This window comes from Oncorhynchus nerka, unplaced genomic scaffold (assembly GCF_034236695.1).
Source record: "Oncorhynchus nerka isolate Pitt River unplaced genomic scaffold, Oner_Uvic_2.0 unplaced_scaffold_4___fragment_2___debris, whole genome shotgun sequence".
Classification (NCBI taxonomy): domain Eukaryota; kingdom Metazoa; phylum Chordata; class Actinopteri; order Salmoniformes; family Salmonidae; genus Oncorhynchus; species Oncorhynchus nerka.
This window is the reverse complement of record NW_027040459.1, coordinates 207,183-230,371: the sequence shown is the minus strand read 5'-3', so window position 1 is coordinate 230,371 and position 23,189 is coordinate 207,183. Positions and strand designations below refer to the sequence as shown.

The 23,189-nt window shown below is 44.8% G+C and overlaps 1 protein-coding gene across 1 annotated transcript in view; it reads left to right on the top strand.

The window, feature by feature from the left end:
* The first annotated feature begins 7,048 nt into the window (after positions 1-7,048).
* The window catches only part of LOC115114210 (small conductance calcium-activated potassium channel protein 2-like), a 61,830-nt gene continuing 45,689 nt past the window's right edge, over positions 7,049-23,189 (top strand). Inside the window, exon 1 of the mRNA XM_029642277.2 lies at positions 7,049-8,297. Within this exon, the coding sequence (XP_029498137.2) occupies positions 7,116-8,297 (1,182 nt within the window). The 5' untranslated portion in view covers positions 7,049-7,115. The remainder of the gene's footprint in view (positions 8,298-23,189) is intronic.

Here is a 23,189-nt window from a genome sequence, read left to right as displayed (position 1 = left end):
TTCCACGGTTCTAAGTGCTTGCTTGCTGTGGTCAGTTCCATTCTTTGTGTTGCTGTTGTGGCTCTGAAGGGATGAGAGGCTCGGGTGAGTCTTTGAACCTTGCATGAATGATGAGTTTCTCTTATACCTCTCATTTCCATATTTCACCTAGATACCCTCTATTCCACACAGACCTCTCCACCCACACACACTCTCTACCAATACACACTTTCAAAGCACTGTTGTGTACCGAGCTCGTTCCTGGCCATCTCTGACATCACAAGCTTCACACCCCCTTCAGAGTGGCCTTCTCTTTCATTGTCCTTATCCCATTCAACATGTCCATTCTCCTGTCCTTAACCGCCCCTCCAACCTGCTTCCTCTGGGACCACAATATTGGCTCAGTGGAGGGAATCTGATGATTCGGCTCCTTGGGGGAGGGGGGTCAAATGATGAGCATCAGGGGAAGCTCCTGTGTCGTTGTTAGAGTACTGTACATTCTGCTTTGTCGACATGCACCTCACACTGCATTGCATAATAACTATAACCCCTCCCTCATCCTCCATCCAACCATCCATCCAGCCATTAATTTAAAACCTCATACTGCCATCGGGCACACCAACCCTACCACGGTGTACCCCCTCCCTAATGAGAAGACATGATCACGTTCAGGCAGTGTGGAGAGGAGGATGGCTTCCCCTCGGCCATGGTAACTAACTGGTTATTGGTCCCTTATCTTTGCATTGGCGCATGACAACATGGCGTAACAGCAACAGTTACAGGCTTTCTTTCTCACGGCGCTTTCACAGTGGCGTATGAACTTGAATGCTCCTCAGAATATCCCTTTAACACGGATCTGATCTGGCTGAGCCGGCGCCAGCGTGCTGTACTACAGCTGCCGCCTGCATGTGGCACTTTATCATCCGGCGGCCCACTTCTTTGTGGCTGCAATGGAAAACACTTAATCAAAGTTGTCCGCCCAGTGCCGGTCCATTCATTTATGGGGGCTTGGATACTACCACGCAAACTGATATTTAACAGCGGCTTGCCATGTACCTACCTTGCCCTGAATGATGGCGGGATGCTTAGTTGTTTGAGTAGCCTTAGCAAATCTAACTGATGATCTAGCTGTCAGAGGAATTCTATTCAACCATTGGGCGCTCGGCTGTCAGTGCCGCTGCCTGCCAGTATCTATCTGGTCGACGGTGTCTACATTTACATTTACATTTACATTTAAGTCATTTAGCAGACGCTCTTATCCAGAGCGACTTACAAATTGGTGCGTTCACCTTAAGACATCCAGTGGAACAGCCACTTTACAATAGTGCATCTAAATCTAGTAAGGGGGGGTGAGAAGGATTACTTTATCCTATCCTAGGTATTCCTGAAAGAGGTGGGGTTTCAGGTGTCTCCGGAAGGTGGTGATTGACTCCGCTGTCCTGGCGTCGTGAGGGAGTTTGTTCCACCATTGGGGGGCCAGAGCAGCGAACAGTTTTGACTGGGCTGCGCGGGAACTGTACTTCCTCAGTGGTAGGGAGGCGAGCAGGCCAGAGGTGGATGAACGCAGTGCCCTTGTTTGGGTGTAGGGCCTGATCAGAGCCTGGAGGTACTGAGGTGCCGTTCCCCTCACAGCTCCGTAGGCAAGCACCATGGTCTTGTAGCGGATGCGAGCTTCAACTGGAAGCCAGTGGAGAGAGCGGAGGAGCGGGGTGACGTGAGAGAACTTGGGAAGGTTGAACACCAGTCTACCCTTACAAAACATGTATTTATTTTTTTACATGAATCAGACACGTGGTTTTCGGACACATGTACATTTTTCACGTGTTTTTCCCTCATTCATTCTTTTTCACACGTGATATATATTTTCTTTAGTTCTTCCAGCTACATCTGGTTTACCATCCAGGGACAACCGGGACAGACCCTGCTTCGCTTCAGAGGCAAACCAGCAGTGGGATGCAGGGCGCTAATGTCGCTGGAATGAATGTGCCAAAACTGGAAAAAATACAGCGAAAGCAAAGGCCAGGGTAAGATAACTAAAGATAGGGAAAATTGCAGGAAAGAAGGAAGTGTGTTATTTTATAGCATTATCATAAAAAATTATCACTGAAAATGATTTTTACAATTAATTTGTTTTCACATTTGGAAAGGATTTCCTTGCAATATTTTGTTTTGCTATCAATACTTTTGGGTTTTTGTTAAGCTTTCGATACCATTATTTTTGTTTACAATACGATGACATTTTTTCTCGCCTTCAGAATGTTCCATGATATTAATAGAAAAAAAGATTGCTCACTCACTTGAGGATTGCATCCCATAACGCTATTACTCTATTAAAAGTGTTGAAAGTCTTCTCCCCGCCACAGTTTCAGTAAAGCTGAGGGATGGGGCTGGAGAAATGCAACCACTCTCAAATCCATAGACCACGCTATGCATACAAAGTACTGCCCATGCATGATATCAAAAATGATGGTTTAAACATGTGTTTAGGCTATACAGTGGTGCTTTACATTTACTTTGTTTACAAACATAGGGGTAAAACAAGCTTATGCCTTGGCTTCTGATGGGTTACGACAGTTGAACTAAGCTCATAAAGACATTTATACGTTTTATTCCTAAAGGTTCCGTGGCTTCATATTATTAATTTATAAGCCAAACGTGTATGTAAGCAACTAAGGATTGCCCCTTTAACAGGCAGTGACCTTCATACAGCAGAACTATGTTGCCAGTTGAATGTGATCCATTAACCAACTCCCCAAAAATGTAATCACACATGTGAAAGTTAGATTTTCACATGATTGATTTTCACTTGTGAACTTGCAATTCCACATGTGAAAGTAGGATTTTCGCATGAGAATGTTTTTCACATGGGAAACTGCATATCCGATTTTCACGTGAAAGTTTTTAATGTGTGAAAATGCAAATTTCGCATGTGAAAACACAATTCACATGTGAGGTGAAAACATGTTATTCTCCTCACATGTGAAAGGGTGGTGTTAACATGTAATACATGTGAAAATGCTAGGGTATGCCTCTCACTCTCCCTCTCTCTCTTTCTCTCTCTCTCTCTGTGTGGTGTGTGATTGGCAGGCGTGTTTGAGTCACTGTCTCATATCTCTGAGTTCAGGGGTCATTCATCATGCTATTGGCAATGCTGTACAAATGCATCACTTCTATTGGATGTCACCTCCTCTGTGTGTCATAACATTGCACCAAGGACCCTCGCCCCCTCACTGCTTGTAAGAACCACCATTGTTAGTCATCGGACTCGAGTGAAGTCGTACGAAGTTGCTTTGAATTGACAGACAGCAATCCAAGATGGCCGTCGCTCCTGTCCACCACATGAGAACTCCCCTCCATATAAGGCAGAGGAGCAGGGATTTCTTTGAAACGCGGCTTGTCTCTTTAAATGTAAAAAGTACAGCCTCCCAACACAGGCTCTTCTCGCTCTCCTGTTTCCACAACAGCTGTCGGCTCCACCGCTTCCCACAGTGAGCACAAAGAGAATACGAGGGAGAAGGCAACTCTCATTACACATGGATAGATTCACACAGAGCCTGTTGGACTCAGAGAACAGACAGGCACAGAATGTGCACTGTTTAACCAAATCATGTCATGCTACACATGCATAGGTGTTGAGTCTGACGAGACATTGGCGGGTTGGGGTCGTAATGAAAATGCTATCTTTATTACAGAATGCAATAGGGCATACCTACAGGTTATACACACAGAAGATGTGCGCTTATGCATACAACGTTACTATTTCCCCTGTATCCTCACTATTGTAGTTGAATCCTTATTTTTGTTGACTTCATTGACCACAGCACAACATAGTTTCCATTTCCCCTCTATTCAATAGAATGTGTTTGATTTTCTCTAACCTGCACCTGCTCTTATTATACTGAAAAAAAATAGGAACACAACATGCAACAATTTGAAAGATTTTACTGAGTTACAGTTCATATAAGGAAATCATTCAATTGAAATAAATTCATTAGGCCCTAATCTGTGGATTTCATGACAGGGAATACAGATATGCATCTGTTGGTGCAACGGTCAGTATCTGGTGTGACCACAATTTATCTCAGCGTGACACATCTCCTTTGCAGAGTCGATCAGGCTGTTGATTGTGGCCTGTGGAATGTTGTCCCACTCCTCTTCCAATGGCTGTGCGAACAGTGGTATAAAGTACTTAATTAAAAATACTTTAAAGTACTACTTAAGTAGTTTTTTTGGGTATGTGTACTTTACTATTTATATTTTTGACTACTTTTACTTTTACTCCACTACATCCCTAAAGAAAATGATGTACTTTTTACTCCATACATTTTCCCTGACACCCATTTTGAATGCTTAGCAGGACAGGAAAAGGGTTTAATTCACACACCTATCAAGAGAACATCCCTGGTCATCCCTTCTGCCTCTGATCTGGCGGACTCAAGAAACACATACTTTGTTTGTAAATGATGTCTGAGTGTTGGAGTGTGCCCCTGGCTATCCGTAAGACAATCAAAAAACAACAACATGGTGCCATCTGGTTTGCATTATATAAGGAATTTGAAATTATTTGTACTTTTAATAGTTAAGTATATTTTAGCAATTACATTTACTTTTGATACTTAAGTATATTTAAAACCAAATACTTTTAGACTTTTACTCAAGTAGTATTTTACTGGGTGACTTTCACTTTCACTTGAGTAATGTTCTATTAAGGTATCTTTACTTTTACTCAAGTATGACAATTGGATACTTTTTCCACCACTGTGTGCGAAGTTGCTGGATATTGGCGGGAACTGGAACACACTGTCTTATATGTCAATCCAGGGCATCCCAAATTGTTCAATTGGTGACATGTCTGGTGAGCATGCAGGTCATGGAAGAACTAGGACATTTTCAGCTTCCAGGAATTGTGAACAGATCCTTGCGACACAGGGCAACACATTATCATGCTGAGACATGAGGTGACGGATGAACGGCACGATAATGGGCCTCAAGCTCATGAAACATGGGACCAACACTTTACATGTTGTGTTTCCATTTTGGTTCAGTGTATATACAACTTAATCTGTGATTACGGTCTTCTTATCTGCTTCCTGTGTTAGGTATAACTGCTTCCCCTCGCCCATGTTCTCTACACTACCATTTATGTGTCACTGAGCTTCCACAGTATTTCTTATGGGATAGACACACAACATGCTTCCTAATGCAAATAGTCAAGCTAAGAAGGATGGGTTCTGGTATGTGGGCTAAATCCAAGAGGAATTAAATAGGCATGCCAGTCTTTTTTGCTAGAGAGAGAGGGTGGGAGGAGTGGAGTGTCAGTGAGTGAGTGAGTGAGTGAGTGAGTGAGTGAGTGAGTGAGTGTGCGTACGTGCGAGCGAGTGTGTGTGTTTTGGAATGCGCACTCTTGTGCTTGTGTGTGTTAACACTCGTGTTCGTGGACGTTTGTGTTTGTGTAAGAGTTGTAAAGTTTGATTTAATTATTTACATGGCAGCAGTAACATTGCATCCCAAACGACCAAATGAAACTCCATCTTGCCAAGGAACCCACACAGGTCACAACGACCAATTACTTAATGAAAATGATCAGGTTTCTAATGTGATGCTGGCCAGGGCTACTCCAAATTCCTTCAGTCTTTCACAGGAGCTATAAAACAGAGTGTACCTAAGCCTTCCCCCCAACTATTGACGAAAGGGTCTACATCTGCAGTCTGAGGCCCATCAAAACTCAAAATGGCTGAGCCAGCTTTGGAAAGTATTACTTATTAAGAAGTACTCCGAATGTATGATGAAAACGAGTTTTCTTCCTCTCTCTTGCCCACCCACTCTCTCCAGCTTCTACGCAAACTGTCAACATGTCAATTGAGGGGGAGCCCGAGGTAGGGGAAGCGGGGGAATCTATCAAATAGCACACCTATAGCTTTGTACAGTACTAATGCAATCAGTAATGCAATTAGTAGTGTAATAATCAGGTTCTCTTCTTTATAAGTGTGTTATTCTATTTGTTTATTATAGGATGGTACTTATTTTTTTGTTGGGGGGGGGCTGAAGGGGGGCACACAAGCTAGAACCGCCACTGGTGAGTATTTTTGTCGCTCGCTCACCAGCTATCTCTTTCAGAAGCTTGGGCAGCGCTCTCCCCCTCTTTGCCCTTCCCCTCTCCCTCGCTCACGCCCTCGCTCTTTCCCTCCCTCGGATCTATCGGCAGGTTGTCTTAAAATGGCCTGCACAACAAATCCTACCATGTTGCCAGACAACCAAATGCTTTTATATCATTGTGCTTTGTGTGTAATGCAATCCGACAGCAGCTACAGTGTTTTTACATAGGCCTTGTGAGCACCTCTTATGGTTGCACATTTTGTTGTGCTCAACCATGCAGGCTGTGCATGATATCATGCCGATTTTTTTTTCTGCCTGGTAATCCAAAACCATGTCTACTCTTGATGAAATATTAAACACTGACCTGCAAGTCTCAACGATAAGATAGGAGAGGGTTTTCGACCATTATTAAAAACAAGTTTCTCGAATGGACTCTATGGACCAAGTATGTGAAGTCTATTGAGGTGTTACATTACATTACTTTTTAATTGGGCCTTTCAGTTCATGCTTATGATGAGTGGTTGGAAGTAGAGTTTTATAGAACCTCGTATTATAGACCTATAGACCGAGTAGTGACACAACCGAGTAGGCTAAGCCTAGTTATGTTATAGCTCTCAGGGTAGACAGCTAAAGCAGATTCAGTTGGAGGAAAAGTGATCGCCCGATGACATGCATGGTGGTTGTGGCAACCGTGGATATTCGATAGTCAAGATCCAATGCGTTTATAAATTATTGGCCATATAGATCATGCCTGCAAATGATATTAACACTTTCATCTCCATTTGGTTGTCGCATCAACTAAATCAGTTGCGCGCATTGTTGTCGTTGAGGCTCTATACACTAACATGTGTGCATATGTGGCTACCAATATTCTAACGAAGGCGGTGTTTTGGCCGTACGGTGACGTTTTAAGGCAGGTCCTGGTCAAACCTACCAATGAGACGAGTCGGCTCTATTCTGCTGGGACTGATCGCAATGAACGGGTGTCCGAGCTATACAAGGCAAAGGAGCATCCACAGTAAGACGCGGCTATTAAGGGGATGAGGCATCGATACGCGGGAGCTGTCTATCAGCACCAAATCCCCGACGAAGAGCGAGGCAGCGTGCAGAGCCAAGACCCAAACCCAGTCGCTCCAGTTTTCAGTCTGCCGCCCCCTCCTCCGTCTTTCAGAGAGCGTTCGACTACCACCTCGCACTACCTGAACCACCACCAACTGCCTTGTCTGAGCAAGCCCTCTCGAAGAGGTATCCATGCCTGTCAGCCGCAGCACGGCGACCCCCCGCCTCTGACAAGCTACGACATCGCCCAGCGACCTTCACACCGGGTCTGTAAACCCGCCGGGCAGCCAGCGCACCTACAGCAGAACCTTTGGGCCGCAGCCGGTTCCCAGCCGCAGTCGGAGCAGCCTTTTTTTCAGAGCTACCACTGCAATTTTTCCGAGGAGGCGAGCCTTTCTCACCAGCGCCAGCGCCAACCCCTCGCTCACCCGCCGCAGCCCTCCCCATCTTTGCCGCCGTCGTCCTCTCTGCTGTTTTTGCAGGAATCTAATCACGGGGATAATTTGCAAAGCAGTGACAATTATCAACAGGCGAGCAACGTGGAACGCTACCGGGGAGGAGGAGGAGGAGGGCACCGAGACCAGAAGCAGTTGTTGCAGCAACAGCAGCACAGCAGACTCCAACACAGGGACCCCTCCCCTGAAACAACCCGAGCAAACTCACAGAAGGGGCGCACTATAAATGTATGTGAGTCAATCGAGGCTAATCGGCGAGCATTCCAGTCCCAGACTCAGGACCTGCAGCAGCTACAGCAACTCCCACAATTGCGAGCTCAACAACAGCTACTGGTGGGGAGCAGCTTCCCTGTATACTACTGCGCCAACGGTTCAGGAGAGCTCTGTCGGAATAACCAGGCAACACTGCTGCAACAGCATCAGCAAGACGCACAGGGGCGTCCGCAGCACTGTGACCAAGACCGCAATAAGCCAGGGAGGACAAACCAAGCCAACCAGCCACAGCACCCCAACCAGCCACAGCACCCCAACCAGCCGCAGCACCATTGCCGCGACTCTCGTGTAAACTCACCAACGCAGCCGTACGGAGGGAACTCGTCTGCGACTGGCAGTAGCAGCAAGAGCAGCCCTAACTACGGCTCCAGCTATCACCTATGGCCCGAGAGCCCGCATAAGGGAGAAGAGAGGATACTCATCGATCATCATCAGGTACATTTCACATTTGCTGATGCACAAATAATTATAGGGTCTGATAAACCTGTAACCTGTAAATGGGCTATTATAACGTTAACATTCCATGGCCACGCCTGTCACATGATTATTTGATATCGGACTAACAGCGTTTCATGTGGGTTATTTGGATGGATGGATAGGTATGTGTTAGTGCATATTGTTTCACAGGTAACATTCGTAAGGGTCTATGTAACTGCAACTGCTTCTTCAAAAAACACAAATGTAACCTATGACACGCCCCCTTCCTCACGCACACACGCACGAACGCGCTCTCTCATTCTCACACTCAACCCCTCTTTCCTAGAATCTCTCTCACACACGCACGCGCGGACACACACACACACACCCACACGCACGCGCGGACACACACACACACACACACACACACACACACACACACACACACCTGTTCCATGTTGCAATAACAGCGAGTCTTTTTTTGCTCGTTGAAAAATGTAAATCTGTTCTCTCGCAGCCAGAGATAACTGTCTGTTAAATCTTCACAGTAGGCGACTCTCTCCTGTTACACGTTTTGGCATTGTGCCACAGTTATGACAAAACATTTAGCTATGAAGCTCCTTACCGGAGTCCATTTTTTCATTGGATCCTTTGTACTGCAACGTACAAACTAATGAACGGGTTGGATGCAAATACTGTGCAAAAGCCAACCCATGACATAATGGATATGTAGCCTAACAGTAAATAATAAATACATGCTCAAATATGTTTTCATCCGAGATTGTGGTATTTTAAGTGATATCATTTTTAAATGTAATCTCTGCCAATAAATCCTTTAAAAAATGTACCTCTTGAATTTATATTGCTGTTACATTAAACTATATGCATTTCCATATTATGCATGCACCCTTATACATATGCATTAAATGCTTGTCTAGTCCCTAGTCCATCAGACGTGAACAACTACTACACGTTTTTTGATACACTCACAGCTTTCTGGTTCTACTTTATTGACTTGCCCTTAACGAGTCTGCTCCCCCTGTTTGAAATACCTTAAACAAAACAATTGTGACAGCGTGAGACTGATACAGTGTATACCATCACAGTATCCTGCAACACCCCCCCCCCCCCAATCTCTCTAGCTGCTCCATATTGACAGCACTGTGATATTGTGTCCAGCTTCAATAACATGTGCTTTGAAATGTAACTTGCTGACCCCATTGTGAGTCTCGTGTAAGTACTCTTGAACCCCTGCCACTTATTGATAGCGACCCCCCCCACCCCCCACCCCCACCCCCACAAGTGAGTGGCTCCGGCTGCAGACTGGTTCCGGTTGCCAGCCTATATACCTCTAAAAGGGAAGATGGGGTCGCGCGTGTCATCGGCAGGATGGATGGAGAGACGAAGGGGAAAGCTATTACACTAAAGCCTTTGTACTGCTGGTGCCAAACTGGAGTGGCACACGGTCATAATCACCCTATGTTAGCCATAGGAGGTCAGTAGGGTATACGTCACCGTGCCACTGCCACAAACCTGATGCCATATGACATGACATAATGCTTGGATTTATATTACGGCTGTGCTGCTGTGTTTGCACCTTCGTTGGCTTTTGCCTTTTTTGGCTCCGGGGTTTTTAGAGAGAGTTTTTTTTCTCTCAAAGGAATGTGTTCTTTTCCAAAATCGCATAGTCTCGTCAAGACTAGTTGTTTTCTAAGAGTAGTCTTTTCACGGCTACCGCTATTAGGGCAGCATGTATTCAGGCTACACGACTAGACTTCGGTAATTGCGATTGTGTGACCCACGAGCCTGCAATGTCGAACAGATCCCCTGCTTTGCTATGATTAGCGATGCTGTTCAAGGCTCCATCCGTTGCCAGAGGAAACAACATTTGTTGATCTGACTCTCTCAATCAGTTCTCACCAGGCCTGTTCTACAAGGCACTTTGTTTTAGCTCGATTGGGCGTGCAGTGTTGTGCATGTTTCCACTGGCTACCTTCCCATCCTCAGGCCCAGGGCAGCCAACACCTTGTAAGTAAACACACACCAATGAAGAAATGTCACCCTCATTCATTACGGGGGTGGAACCCAGCCATATCCTGTATGCTGGGAGTGAATGGCCCGATCTCTGATAACACATTCACATTGAATTAGGGGGGGGTCTGCATTTAAGTGCTGCTACTCCACACTTGGTAACTGAAATAGATTTATGTTTCTATGTTTGTTGCTATGGTGAGGAAAACCTGACATTGTATAGCTGGGCCTCTCTAAAGACATTGCCTACGTACAGAGAATGAAGGGAAGAAATGCCCTCCAAGGTTTTACATACATTGTACACGCACACACACGCACGCACCCACACACTGGACAGCTACTACGGTTCTTCTAATAGGTGATGGCTTCCTATCCTCTCCACGTGCTCAGTTCACATGACTTTCTTGTGTTTCATCTGAGTGATTTCTCACAAGGAGAGGTGTATTGAATCGTGTGCAATCCAGTTAGATACAAAGAGGTGTGGTGTGGGGGGGGGTTCCTCAGTAGCCCAGAGCAACGCTGCCGTAGACCACCATCGCTCTACATGCCAGATGTTTTTGCTCCTGTCATCCAAGTGCAATTTGTCGCCTGTATTTGACCTCTGCTGAGCTCCCATTTGAATGCACGCTGTAACATGCCATAATTGTCGGGGTTTGTCACTCTGCCCAGATGCCGCTTTGCTCTATAAATGACCCAGGTTCCTTCATATGGTAATTTTTGCGCGATAGTGGCCAAGTTGTGTCAGCCATATAATGTATCACAGCCATGCATGTGGTTGGTGGCTAATTATGTTATTGATCTTGCCTGGGTTATGGCATGATCAGAGGACAGGAACCTGGAGAGTATGAATAATGTCACACTAATTTGATATTGATCATTCATCATGATAAGGAGTCTGGAAAGACTTGTGATATGCTCCAATTGTAATCAGTGTGATGTGTTTCATTACATCTGCTAGAATATCATGTTCAGTGTTTCTGGCGCCATCGCGGAACCGTACCAGTTGGCAGGTGTTACTGAATAAGTACTGTAACGCTATTATAGTTCATATTACAGCAAATTGCAATTCACTGTGAGAATGAATGAGATCGCCTTTACAGCAGAGATAGTGTGCTGTACATCTTACAGTAAATCAACTCATGGTTCCCTGACTACACTACAATATGCACGTCTGAAAGCATCTCTCACCAATGTGATTTACCGTTTAACCCAGTTAGCGCATGTGTACTGTAGCTTTTTTCCCCCCATTGTGCGGCTACCCAGACACTCACTGTATTTCTCACCCATTTGGTTTGAAGTCTTAACCCCGGGCTAAGGTCCTGGTGCCCTAAGGTTTAGATTTGACTGGAGATACTGCACCCCTTAATTCTCTCCCGGTTCAAACATATCACCGTTTCTGTAAACCTCACGAAAAACCCTTGGGCAGATGAATAAATATTCTGTGTAAAACAGAAGGCGCCATTGAGCGGAAAGAGGACTTCTCACGCTCAGAAACTGCCTTGAACCACTTTTTATTATTATTATTTTTTACAAAGAACATGAATATGAATGTATTAACTTTTCCATAGAGATGTGTGCCAGTAGGAGGGTGTCCAGTCTGTGTGGCATATTTAAACACTTTCACACTGAAATATGTATTAGCTGGTTCTGCCATAGAGCTAAGGACTTAGCTATTATAGAGAATGGATGTTGTGTGGCATTTATTTGAATTTATAGAATGCAAATGATAATTATTCATCATGAAAACAATATTTGCGTGCGTGTATTTGTGTAGCTGTCATAGAACAAACGTACAATGCATGCCATTGTAATGAGTACCAGTAGGGGAATCGTTGTTTGCGTAGTGTTTAAATTATTGTCCTTATTTGCACGTCATTTGAATGGGACTCAGTTGATCGACGGTCTCAGTCGAATGAAGCATTGCAGTACAGTATGTGCTCTCTCACTGCAATAGTGCCTAACAGTATCTGTTTAGGAGAGCTCTCACTAGATATTGTGCGTGTGTGTGTGCGCGCATGTGTGTGTGTGTGCGCGTGTGTGTGCATGATAGAGAAAGACAAATACTGAGAGAGAGTGTGTGTGTACTTGTGAGTGGGAGGGAGAGTTGTTAGTATACCATTGTCATCGCCATGCCACAATCTTCCCTTAAAAGGCGTAAAGGGCATACAAACTCTGTTGAAACACCAGTTTTCTCCACAATGACGTTGTGACGCGTTTCACTTGTCTTTGGGGAGATTCTCCCCTCCGAGTCCTAACAACAGCCTCCGTATGCAACTCGGTTCACGTTTTCACAAGAAGGAGGGATTTTCGACACGATTTCTCATGATGGTGGTAATAGCTATGTGGTTTGATGTGCTGTTTTTAGTGTGAACACACACGGTGATGCTCATTGCTATGTGGTTCAGTATATTATTATTGTGAACAGTGTGGCTATAGACCTTTCCATCTCTAATATTTTGTTGTATTGTACGACACTAAGTATAGTATACATGAGAAGAATAAGGAACCCCCCCACTGTGTTTCTATAGCGAAAGTCCCCGTTGTGGTTTCACCCTGTGGCTCCGTGGTACATACAGCTGCACAGCCCTTCATTAGGGTCGTCTGATTGTTAAGAAAATTCCTAACTAGCAATAGTGCATTGCGCTAATGCTAATTAGCATTAGCTCACGAATTTAACTCTTACTTCCTTCATACTGGACACAGTTCATCTGACCCGGGTGGAAGTAGATGAAGGGCCTCAGTGCCAAAATCCCAAAGTATCCCTTTAATGCCTTGTTCCTTCACATAACATTTGTTAGACTTTTTTTTACACATTCTATGTAAAAGTTTCTTGGGAAAAAGACAGCTGCAAACCTTTTTCCATCTGCAACTGCAATCCCCTCCATGGTGCATCTGGACCCTACTCAGACAACGGCCGCAATGCCTCCGAGTCCAGAAGGAAAATTACAGAAACACGCAAGTTGAAACACGATATCTGTCCTCCAAGGCCTAGTCTAAGAGACAGCCCTTACCATATGTCACGTAACATGGCTCTGACTCCGGCAGCACCCAGTAGAAACTAATTGAATTTCCTTATCTGCTTTATAACCCTCTTTTTCTGCTAAATGAAAGAGAAGCCATTTGGAATAGCGGCACATTTGTATTCACCTGCCCCCCCAACCCCCCGCCCAGACACTTACAGTCAGTTCACTAACATACTGTACTACTCGCTCAACCCGCTGTTGTTTTGAGGTTGTTGTATGGTTGGGAGGCCCACGTATAATACGTGCGGCTATATCCCTTATGCTCAACAGGATTCTTCCCATGCCCGGCTATTAAGTCCGACAAGATAAAAGTCCTGGGAATTGTGGTCACAGCCCTCAGATACAGTTTGCTTCTATGATGTGTTTTTTTTGTGTGTGTTTTTTTTGTAAAATTAAGTGCTGCGGTTTTTAATGCCCTCGGGGTCCTTTAGTGTAAATTGATTCTATTTAAAAAAAAGTTTTTTTTACTTGAGAAGAGAATATAGATGGCTGCAGAGAGAGAGAGAGCGAGAGAGAGAAAAGGCGGTTAGAAAATGGACTCTCCCCGGAACTGGCCATGAAAGGTTTGAATAAAAAGGAGCTAGTGAGGTGACCAAAGGAGCCGGGACAGAGTCCATTAAGGGGTTAAAACTGGATGCAGAGACATAACAATGGTATCCACGAGTTCATCTGACTGGGGAAGTAGATAAAAAGGACCTCATTTGCCAACATCCTGAAGTATCCCTTTAAGGTAAAGCATACCACAAAAACAGGTGTGAAACGCTAAGTACGACCTGGGTCTTATCTCCATGTTAATGCATTGCTCTTTGAAACGGAGAGTTTCCATGATGCTTTTCTCTCTTCTCAGAACCATGGAGAGAACTCTCTCTGTCTCTCTCTCTCTTGGCTGTAACTCTGTCGTCTTGTCCTCCTCACATCATCAATCTAAGGCTGGATGGATCCACAGAGTTCTCGAGTCAATGTTGACTGAGTTTGTTATGGTATTGATCCATCCTATGCTATAGGTTGTGCTGCACTCTTCCTTGGTATTGATGTCTCTGCCTTGGGAGAGAAAGAAACGGCCTTTGTCGGGAATTTAGTGGAGGCTCGTTTAAAAAAAAATTAACTCTGAAGGATTGTTATGCATTGCCATTGCATTCCGAGACAGTGAATTCGGCGCCGTGAGACAAAGTTGTGCGTTTGCACCAATGAAGGATATTGCCTGTTGTAATAATCTCAGAGTAGAATTTATGACTGTTTGTGCCTATGATGTCAAATAGTCACGAGGGCTGCGTAATAGGATGATGTAGTTTACTGGGTCGGCAAGTGTTTGTATGTGTAGAAGCAGAGGGGCCTTTACTGGTATGAAGTGTGTGTGTGTGTACATGTGTGTGCGAGTGTGTGTGCTTATGTGCATGTGTGTGCCTGAATGTCTTTATTCTAAAATGTGTGTACCGCTAAAACAGAGGGGGACACAGGGAGAGACTGTCAGCATGAAGGTGGCTGTCTATGTGTGCATATTGACAATGTCTCAGAGTCTCATGTCAGAATTAGACGTTCGTTCATGTTTCTGAAATGTCAAATTGCTCAGTTGTTCTAAACGTCAAAGTGTTTAAGGTTAAGTTTAGGCATTAACTCATAATTTTAGGGTTAGGATTAAGTTCAGGCATAGTCTCTTAATACCTATAAAAAACAAATCTCTATCGCTGGATTCAAACATGCATCTGGCCCTTTGGAACCAGAGGCAGATGCTTATACTTATGCCCATCTGCCATTCCTGTCCACAACATCCTTTCAAAACCAAAGCCTACTTGAAGGTAACAGCACTCACCATAATTTCCCGATGCCCGTTGAATTACTGACTTGTATCACAGGTTACCTGCCTGTGTGTATTGGTAGGATATTCCACCTAATCTAGATTTTATCTATATCAATCAAGCAATTACGCGGTAATTGGAGTCTATGGAGGGGAATGGGCAAATAGCACAGATTAGCAAAGGCAAAGAGGAACGTGCTAGAAAGGATAAGCAGAGCATTAAAATGCTGGCCCCATGCCATTTACATATTCAACAGAAAGGCTAAATTAGACTAGGATTGGGGTCACACATCAATCTTTAGTTTAGTGAGAAAAGCCATGATTTGTTTTTGTCACATTCTGTCACGTTCCAATTCCAAATTCTGAGAGGACCTAGAGAAATTCTGCCAGCCAGTCAAGAGCTGTGAAGCATTACACTGTACAACTATTCCCTGTACATTTACAGCATTATACTGGCCGCTGAGTTGCCAGCTACATACTGTACTTTTGATTTACAGTAGGGATGCTGTAATATGTTTTACAATAAGAAAAACCGTGCTATATTATACAATGCAGCATTATACTGTAAATGAGCCTACAGCAACACAGCTGTATTATATTTTTAACGCGCAATAATTAAAACAAAATGAAAACAGTTAAGCAACTTTAAAATTGTTGTTGCATAAGTATTCACCCCCTTTGCAAAGACAAGCCTAAATTAGTTAGAATACAATTTGTCTTAACAAATCACATAATAAGTTACACAGACTCACTGTGTGAAATAATAGGGGTTGACATTATTTTTGATGACTACCCCTTCCTCTGTCCCCTACACATACAACATATGTAAGGTCCCTCAGTTAAGTATTGAATTTCAAGTGCAGATTCAACTACAAAGACCAGGGAGATTTTCCAAAGCCTTCCAAAGAAGGGCAGTGATTGGTAGATGGGTATTAGTAACAAATCAGACATTGAATATCTCTTTAATCATGGTCAAGTTAATAAATATAGTATTGAATTGAGCTGCACGACAGGAAGGAAACTGCTCAGGGATGTCACCATGAGGCCATTGGTGATTTTAAAACAGCTACAGCGTTCAATGGCTGTGATGGGAGCAAACTCAGGCTGGATCAACAACATTGTGCTGAATCCACAATAATGACCTAAATGACAGTGTGAAAAGAAGAATACAAATATACAGAATTAAAAATGTGCTTTACGCCACACCCCTACAAATATCACCAGGGGATAGGATTGCACCCCTCTCCAGCATGACCACATGGTGAGTAGACTGTCTGCAAATATTCTTTTGAAAATGAATGAATGAGCAAATGAAAGATAGCCAGCTATATGTTAGCTTCTTTAAAGTCCAAAATAATTGACCCAAATTGACCGAAACGTTCACCCCATAGAGACACATAGAGGTCTCATCTTTGTATCTGTGCCATTGTGGCAACTGTGACAGCACGGGCAGTACCTTTGAGGCTATCTCCATTTTAAAGTTGCATACACCATGCTCTACCAACTGAGCTAAAGAGGACCACCATGTGGATAGTGGACAAGTGCACACACAAATGTAGAGTGTTGAGATGCATAGCCAGCAGGGGAGCTCCAACCCTCCAGGAGGCCAAACATTGACATCTATTTTGACAAAATCTAGACATCTATAATGTGCTATACTGTACTGTGCTCTACTGTACTATACTGTACTCTACTGAAGTGGTTCCCAACCTTTATTGTACCCTTTGATAGGCACACCTGCAGCACACCTACAATTAATTTATTTAGTTTTTAATGACCTCCATTTCATCTGATCCATACTGCAAGTCATCTATTTTCTGTGACAATTTTTTTCAAATAGATGAAATAGGCTATATTTGAACTATTTTCATTTTTACTCGATATGACTAATTTCCCGCAATTTCTCCTGTAAAATAGTTACTGAGTTTTGAACGGTTTGAGCAGTTTTCTGCATCGTAAAGGTGCAACCATGGAAACAAAGCCATGCCCCATTTGTTTCTATGGCAGAGGCTGTGGTACAGCTAAGCCTAAGCAGTGCTAATGATTCTCACAGTCGAAGTAAAATGATATAAATTACTTGCTTGTGATGCGCGCCCCTCAAATGATACACATTTAACAACAGCCAGAGCGCACTGGACTTGAAGCAATGACACAGATGTAGCCTAATCATGTGCCGTTCAATTTATTATCCGAATGGCACTGGTGCACTCCACAGGTCACGTTTATAAGTGAGTGAATGTTAGGAAAAGTGTGCCGTTTAGTAACCACTGCTGTTGTGCTGTATTATACTGTACTGGATTGTGCTTTGAGGTGCTTTACTGTCCTCTACTGTTCTCGGTCTTTAACTTGTCATGGTCTCAACTCACTCAGTCTGTGTCTGGATCTTGGGACCAATGTCCTGATATAAATCTTGGCTCCTGGATATTACCTTAGTCTGTGGCTTACAAAACATAGGTAACCTAATTTGAAGAAGATAATGCTCTATGAAAAATGGCTAATCATTCCCAACCCATTGGAATCCCTAGCCAGTTGACTACTTTTAAATGGTGGAAGCCCTCAGTGGCAACGCCTATTCTAAAATGAGTTATATTTTTTAAAATTTAACTCGGCAAGTCAGTTAAGAACAAATTGTTATTTAGATTGACGGCCTACCCCGGACAATGCTGGGCCTTTCAAATCAAATCAAATTTTGTGCCCCACCCGATCACATCCGGATGTGATACAGCCTGGATTTGAAACCAGGGACTGTGGTGATGCCTCTTGCACTGAGACCACTGCACCACTCGGGAGCCCATTATATCGACCTAGAGTCCTCCATTTATCTCTATGATTGACACTTGACACTGCAACACCTTTTATTTTGCCAAAATAAAGATAGGTAAAGTGATAAACATCTAGCAATATAAGGAATTCGATGTATAAGTAACTCAATAAATCAACAAGTTTCAGATTCATACAATCAACATTGAATATTTTACAGATAACAATAGATTTGATGTTTCTCTAAATTCATTTGAAAAGTTTTGAAAAGCAGGTATAAAAAATTGTTTTAATATTTATTTAATGTGGTAAGCATTCCTAAAATGAATCTGTTAATCGAAGGTTAATCAAAATGATCACTAATTGAATGGGGTGGTGAGGAATTCAGATATTTAAATATCAAAACATAGACCTTACAGTGAAATGCTTACTTACAAGCCCTTAACCAATAATACAGTTAAGAAAATACCCCCCCCAAAAAAAAGTTATAAAAGTAACAAATAATTAAAGAGTAGCAGTAAAATAACAATAGCATGGCTATATACAGGGGGTACCGGTACAGAGTCAATGTGCGGGGGGCACCGGTTAGTCGAGGTAATTGAGGTATTATGTACATCTTTCTCTCAATCCTGACTATCCTCCCTGTCCCTGCCGCTGAAAAACATCCACACAGCATGATGCTGCCACCACCATGATTCACCATAGGGATGGTGCCAGTTTTCCTCCAGACATGATGCTTAGCTTCAGGACAAAGAGTTCAATCTTGGTTTCAACAGACCAGATAATCTTGTTTCTCATGGTCTGAGAGTCCTTTAGTCCTTTTGGCAAATTCCAAGTGGGCTGTCATGTGCCTTTCACTGAGGAGTGGCTTCCGTCTGGCCACTCTACCATAAAGGCCTGATTGGTGGAATGCTGCAAAGATAGGAGAACCTTCCAGAAGGACAACCATCTCAACAGAGAAATTCTGGAGCTCTGTCAGCGTAACAATCTGGTTTTTGTTCACCTCCCTGACCAAGGCCCTTTTAACCCCGATTTCTCAGTTTGGCTGGGCAGCCAGCTCTAGGAAGAGTCTTGGTGGTTACAAACTTCTTCCATTTAAGAATGATGGAGGCTACTGTGTTCTTGGGGACCTTCAATGTTGCAGATCTGTTTTGGTACCCTTCCCCTCTACACAATCCTGTCTCAGCGCTCTAAGGACAATTCCTTCGACCTCATGACATGTATTTTTTTCTGACATGCTCTGTCAATTGTAGTACTTTATATACAGGTGTGTGCCTTTCCAAATGATGTCCAATCAATTGAAATTACCACAGGTGGACTCCAATCAAGTTGTAGAAACATCTCAAGGATGATCAATGGAAACAGGATGCATCTGAGCTCATTTTCAAGTCTCATAGCAAAGGGTACAAATAGTTATGTAAATGTGATATTTAAGTTTATTTGTACTTTTATGCATTTGTAAAATTATCTAAAAAACAGTTTTTGCTTTGTAATTATGGGGTATTGTTTGGAGGATATATTGGCATGGGTGTTAGGCCCGAGACAATACCACAACATTGTTGAATACTCGTTTCTGATTGGTCAGAAGGACATTCTAGAGTGGACATTAAAACAAGATAACGGGACAGTTGGAAAATATATTGGGACTCGGCTCCACCTCATCCCGCTGCGTCGTCCATTATTTCCAAGGTAATGTACAGAACGTCAACGTTTATCCCTTACATATCAGAGCGTGGTTGGACCTGCAAATTGTATTGTTAGGGGATTTGAAGGACCACACCCAGAATCACTGTGCTCTTAGGTACATTTAAAAAAAATTGGGGGAAATTTCAGCAGAAATGTTGCAGATGGGGAGGTTCAAGTCCCTAATGACACACCATGGTATAATAGAGGGATGTTTTGCAGATGGAAATGGTAGAATGATAATTTACTGGGAAAGATGGGCTGATCTGTGGCTGTCTGAACGTTGGAATTAATGTGTGTGGGAATAAATACATGCACAGTATCAATGTTTGAAGTCCTCCAATCAGGGGTGAGGGTGGGAATGTGATTATTGTATATTTTGTGTTTAATTATTTCTGTTTTCTGTTTTGGTTTTACGCTGTGAGCGGTGTGTGTGCTGGCCCGCTCGCTTCCACTCCCGCCCATGCATCTGCCGGGGATTAGTCCTTCCCACCCTTGGAAAATTCCTTTGGGCTGGGGGCAGGTGGGGGCAAGCACACCCAATGATCAGAGCACCCACTGATGGATCGGCCATTCCAGAGGAGGGTGACGTGTGGGCCCAATAGATCAAACGGTCACGGACAGCAAACGGAATGCACAGACGCCCAGCTGGACACTGGAGGGGAGTGGGCTCTGTACGTAACGCCCGCTCGATGTCCGCGTCCAGCACCCACACTACCGGCGCCACCAGGCAAGAGGCCGTATGGGTGTGGGATCCATGGACCTTGAAAATAAGAATTTGTTCTTAAAACTGACTTGCCTAGTTAAAAAAGGTAAAATAAATGTAAAAAAAAAATATACTCCAGATTGCGGTGGTCCGTCCAGATGAGAAAAGGGTGTTTAGCCCCCTCAAGCCAATGTCTCCACGCCTTCAAAGCCTTGACGACAGCCAACAGCTCCCGGTCCCCCAAGTCATAGTTTCGTTCCGCCGGGATGAGCTTCTTTGAAAAGAAGGCACAGGGGCAGAGCTTTGGTGGCGTACCCGAGCGCTGAGAGAGCACAGCTCCTATCCCAGCCTCGGACACGTCCATCTCCACTATGAACGCCAAAGAGGGATCTGGATGGGCCAGCACCGGAGCCGAGGTAAACAGAGCCCTCAGGTGACCAAAAGCCCTGTCCGCCTCAGCCGACCACTGCAAACGCACCGGTCCCCCCTTCAGCAGTGAGGTAATGGGAGCCGATACCTGACCAAAACCCCTGATAAACCTCCGGTAGTTGGAAAACCCTAAAAACCGCTGCACTTCCGTGGTGGGAGATGCGGTCACTCTCCATCAGTGGAAATGCGGTACCCTAGGAAGGAGACAGACTGTTTAAAGAACAGGCATTTCTCAGCCTTGACGTACAGGTCATGCTCCAGCAGTCGACCAAGCACCCTGCGCCTCAGGGACACATGCTCAGCGCATGTAGCAGAGTATATCAGAATGTCGTCGATATACACCACTTCACCCTGCCCGTGCAGGTCCCGGAAAATCTTGTTTACAAAGGCCTGGAAGACTGATGGAGCATTCATCAGCCCGTACTGCATGACGAGGTACTCATAGTGCCCTGATGTGGTACTAAATGCCGTGTTCCACTTGTCCCCCTCCCGGATATGCACCAGGTTGTAAGCGCTCCTGAGATCCAATTTTGTGAAGAAGCGTGCCCCGTGCATTGACTCGATCGCACTGGCTATGAGAGGTAGCGGGTAACTGTACCTCACAGTGATTTGGTTGATGGCTCGAAAGTCAATACACAGAGATTCGGAGACATATGTTTCCATAGCCGCCGTCTCCTCTTGCGACAGGGGATACACGTGACTCCTGGGAAGTGCTGCGTCTACCAGGAGATTTATCGCACAATCCCCCCGCCGATGGGGTGGTCTAATTGAGTCGCCTCCTTTTTACAGAAGGCGAGAGCCAAATCGGCATATTCAGAGGGGATGCGCACGGTGGAGACCTGGTCTTATGCTGGGAATGCGGGGAAACCTCAGGAAAATTAATAAACAAAAACATGTGAGCAACAGGGGGCTCTGGGTGAGCCTGGTGCCGACTCACCTGGGGTGACACGAGAGTGCCCTGCCTGCTGCCTCGAATCCCAGAGGAACCTCCCCAGCACCGACCGGCAGTGTGCCTTCTGCGGCCACAGATGGTGCATGGAACGGCCCCTTCTCCAGTCGTCCTAAGTGCAGCACCTCCCAGCACCATGGGAGTCGGAGCGGCGGTGCTGGGTGATGGGAACGACAGACCCCGATCTGGACGTCCGCGGGTAGCCAGCAGGTTATCGAGCCGGATGGACAGGTCCACCAGCTGGTCGAATGTGAGAGTGGTGTCCCTGCAGGCCAACTCCCGACACATGTCCTCGCGCAGACTGCACCGGTAGTGATCGATCAGGGCCCTGTCGTTTCATCCTGCGCCGGCGGCCAGGGTCCAGAATTCCACCGCGAACTCCTGTGCGCTCCTCGTCCCCTGCCTCAGGTGGATGAGACGTTCACCTGCCACTCTACCCTCAGGCGGGTGGTAAAAGACTGCGAGTGAAATCCTCAAAGTGGTCCAACACCGCTTCTTCTTCCCCCCCATATGGCATTGGCCCACTCCAGGGCTTTCCCTGAGAGGCAGAAATCGAGGGCAGCCACGCTCTCACGGCCTGAAGGAGCCGGGTGGACGGTTGCCAGGTAGAGCTCTAGCTGGAGCAAGAACCCCTGACAACTCGCCTCCATTCCATCATACTCCCTCGGGAGGGCGCGCCGAATCCCACTGGGCCGGGTGAAGGAGGGGTGAGTGATGGTGAGACTGGTGGTGCTGGAGGGACTCTTCTCTCCTAGCGCTCCATGGTTTGTAGAACTCGATCCATGGCGCTGCCGAGATGCTGTAGCATGGCAGCGTGCTGCTGGACTCGCTCCTCTACCCCTCCTGCAGGGACACCTGCTCCTACTGACTCCATTCCGAGTGGGTGCCTGTTTCTGTCAAGGCTGTGGGTAACTGGTGAAAGGAGTCAGGCGCAGGAGAGCTGAGATGTGTGGACAAGGTATTTAATACAAGATATCACCAGTATAAACACAATACTATGGTGTGGAAAAAATACCGGTACCACGAAATAAACGGGCGTTATAACAAAACCCAGCAACAAAATACCAGCCGTCAGTAACAGCCTGAACAATAAAACAAACATGCACACAAACATGGGGGAAACCAGAGGGTTAAATAATGAACATGTAATGGGGGAATTGAAACCAGGTGTGTAGAAAATAAAGACAAAACAAATGGAAAATGAAAAGTGGATCGGCGATGGCTAGAAGGCCGGTGGCAGCTCGAACAAGGAGAGGGACCGACTCCGGCGGAAGACGTGACACCAAGGTTTGGACACACTTACTCATTCAAGGGTTTTTCTTTATTTTTACTGTTTTCTACATTGTAGAATAAAAGTGAAGACAAATTTCAAAAGTATGAAATTTCACATAAGGAATCATGTAGTAACCAAACAAGTGTTTAACAAATCACAATAAAAGTTAGATTTGAGATTCTTCAAAGTAGCCACCCTTTGCCTTGATGACAACTTTACACACTCTTGGCATTCTCTAAACCAGCTTCATCTGGAATGCTT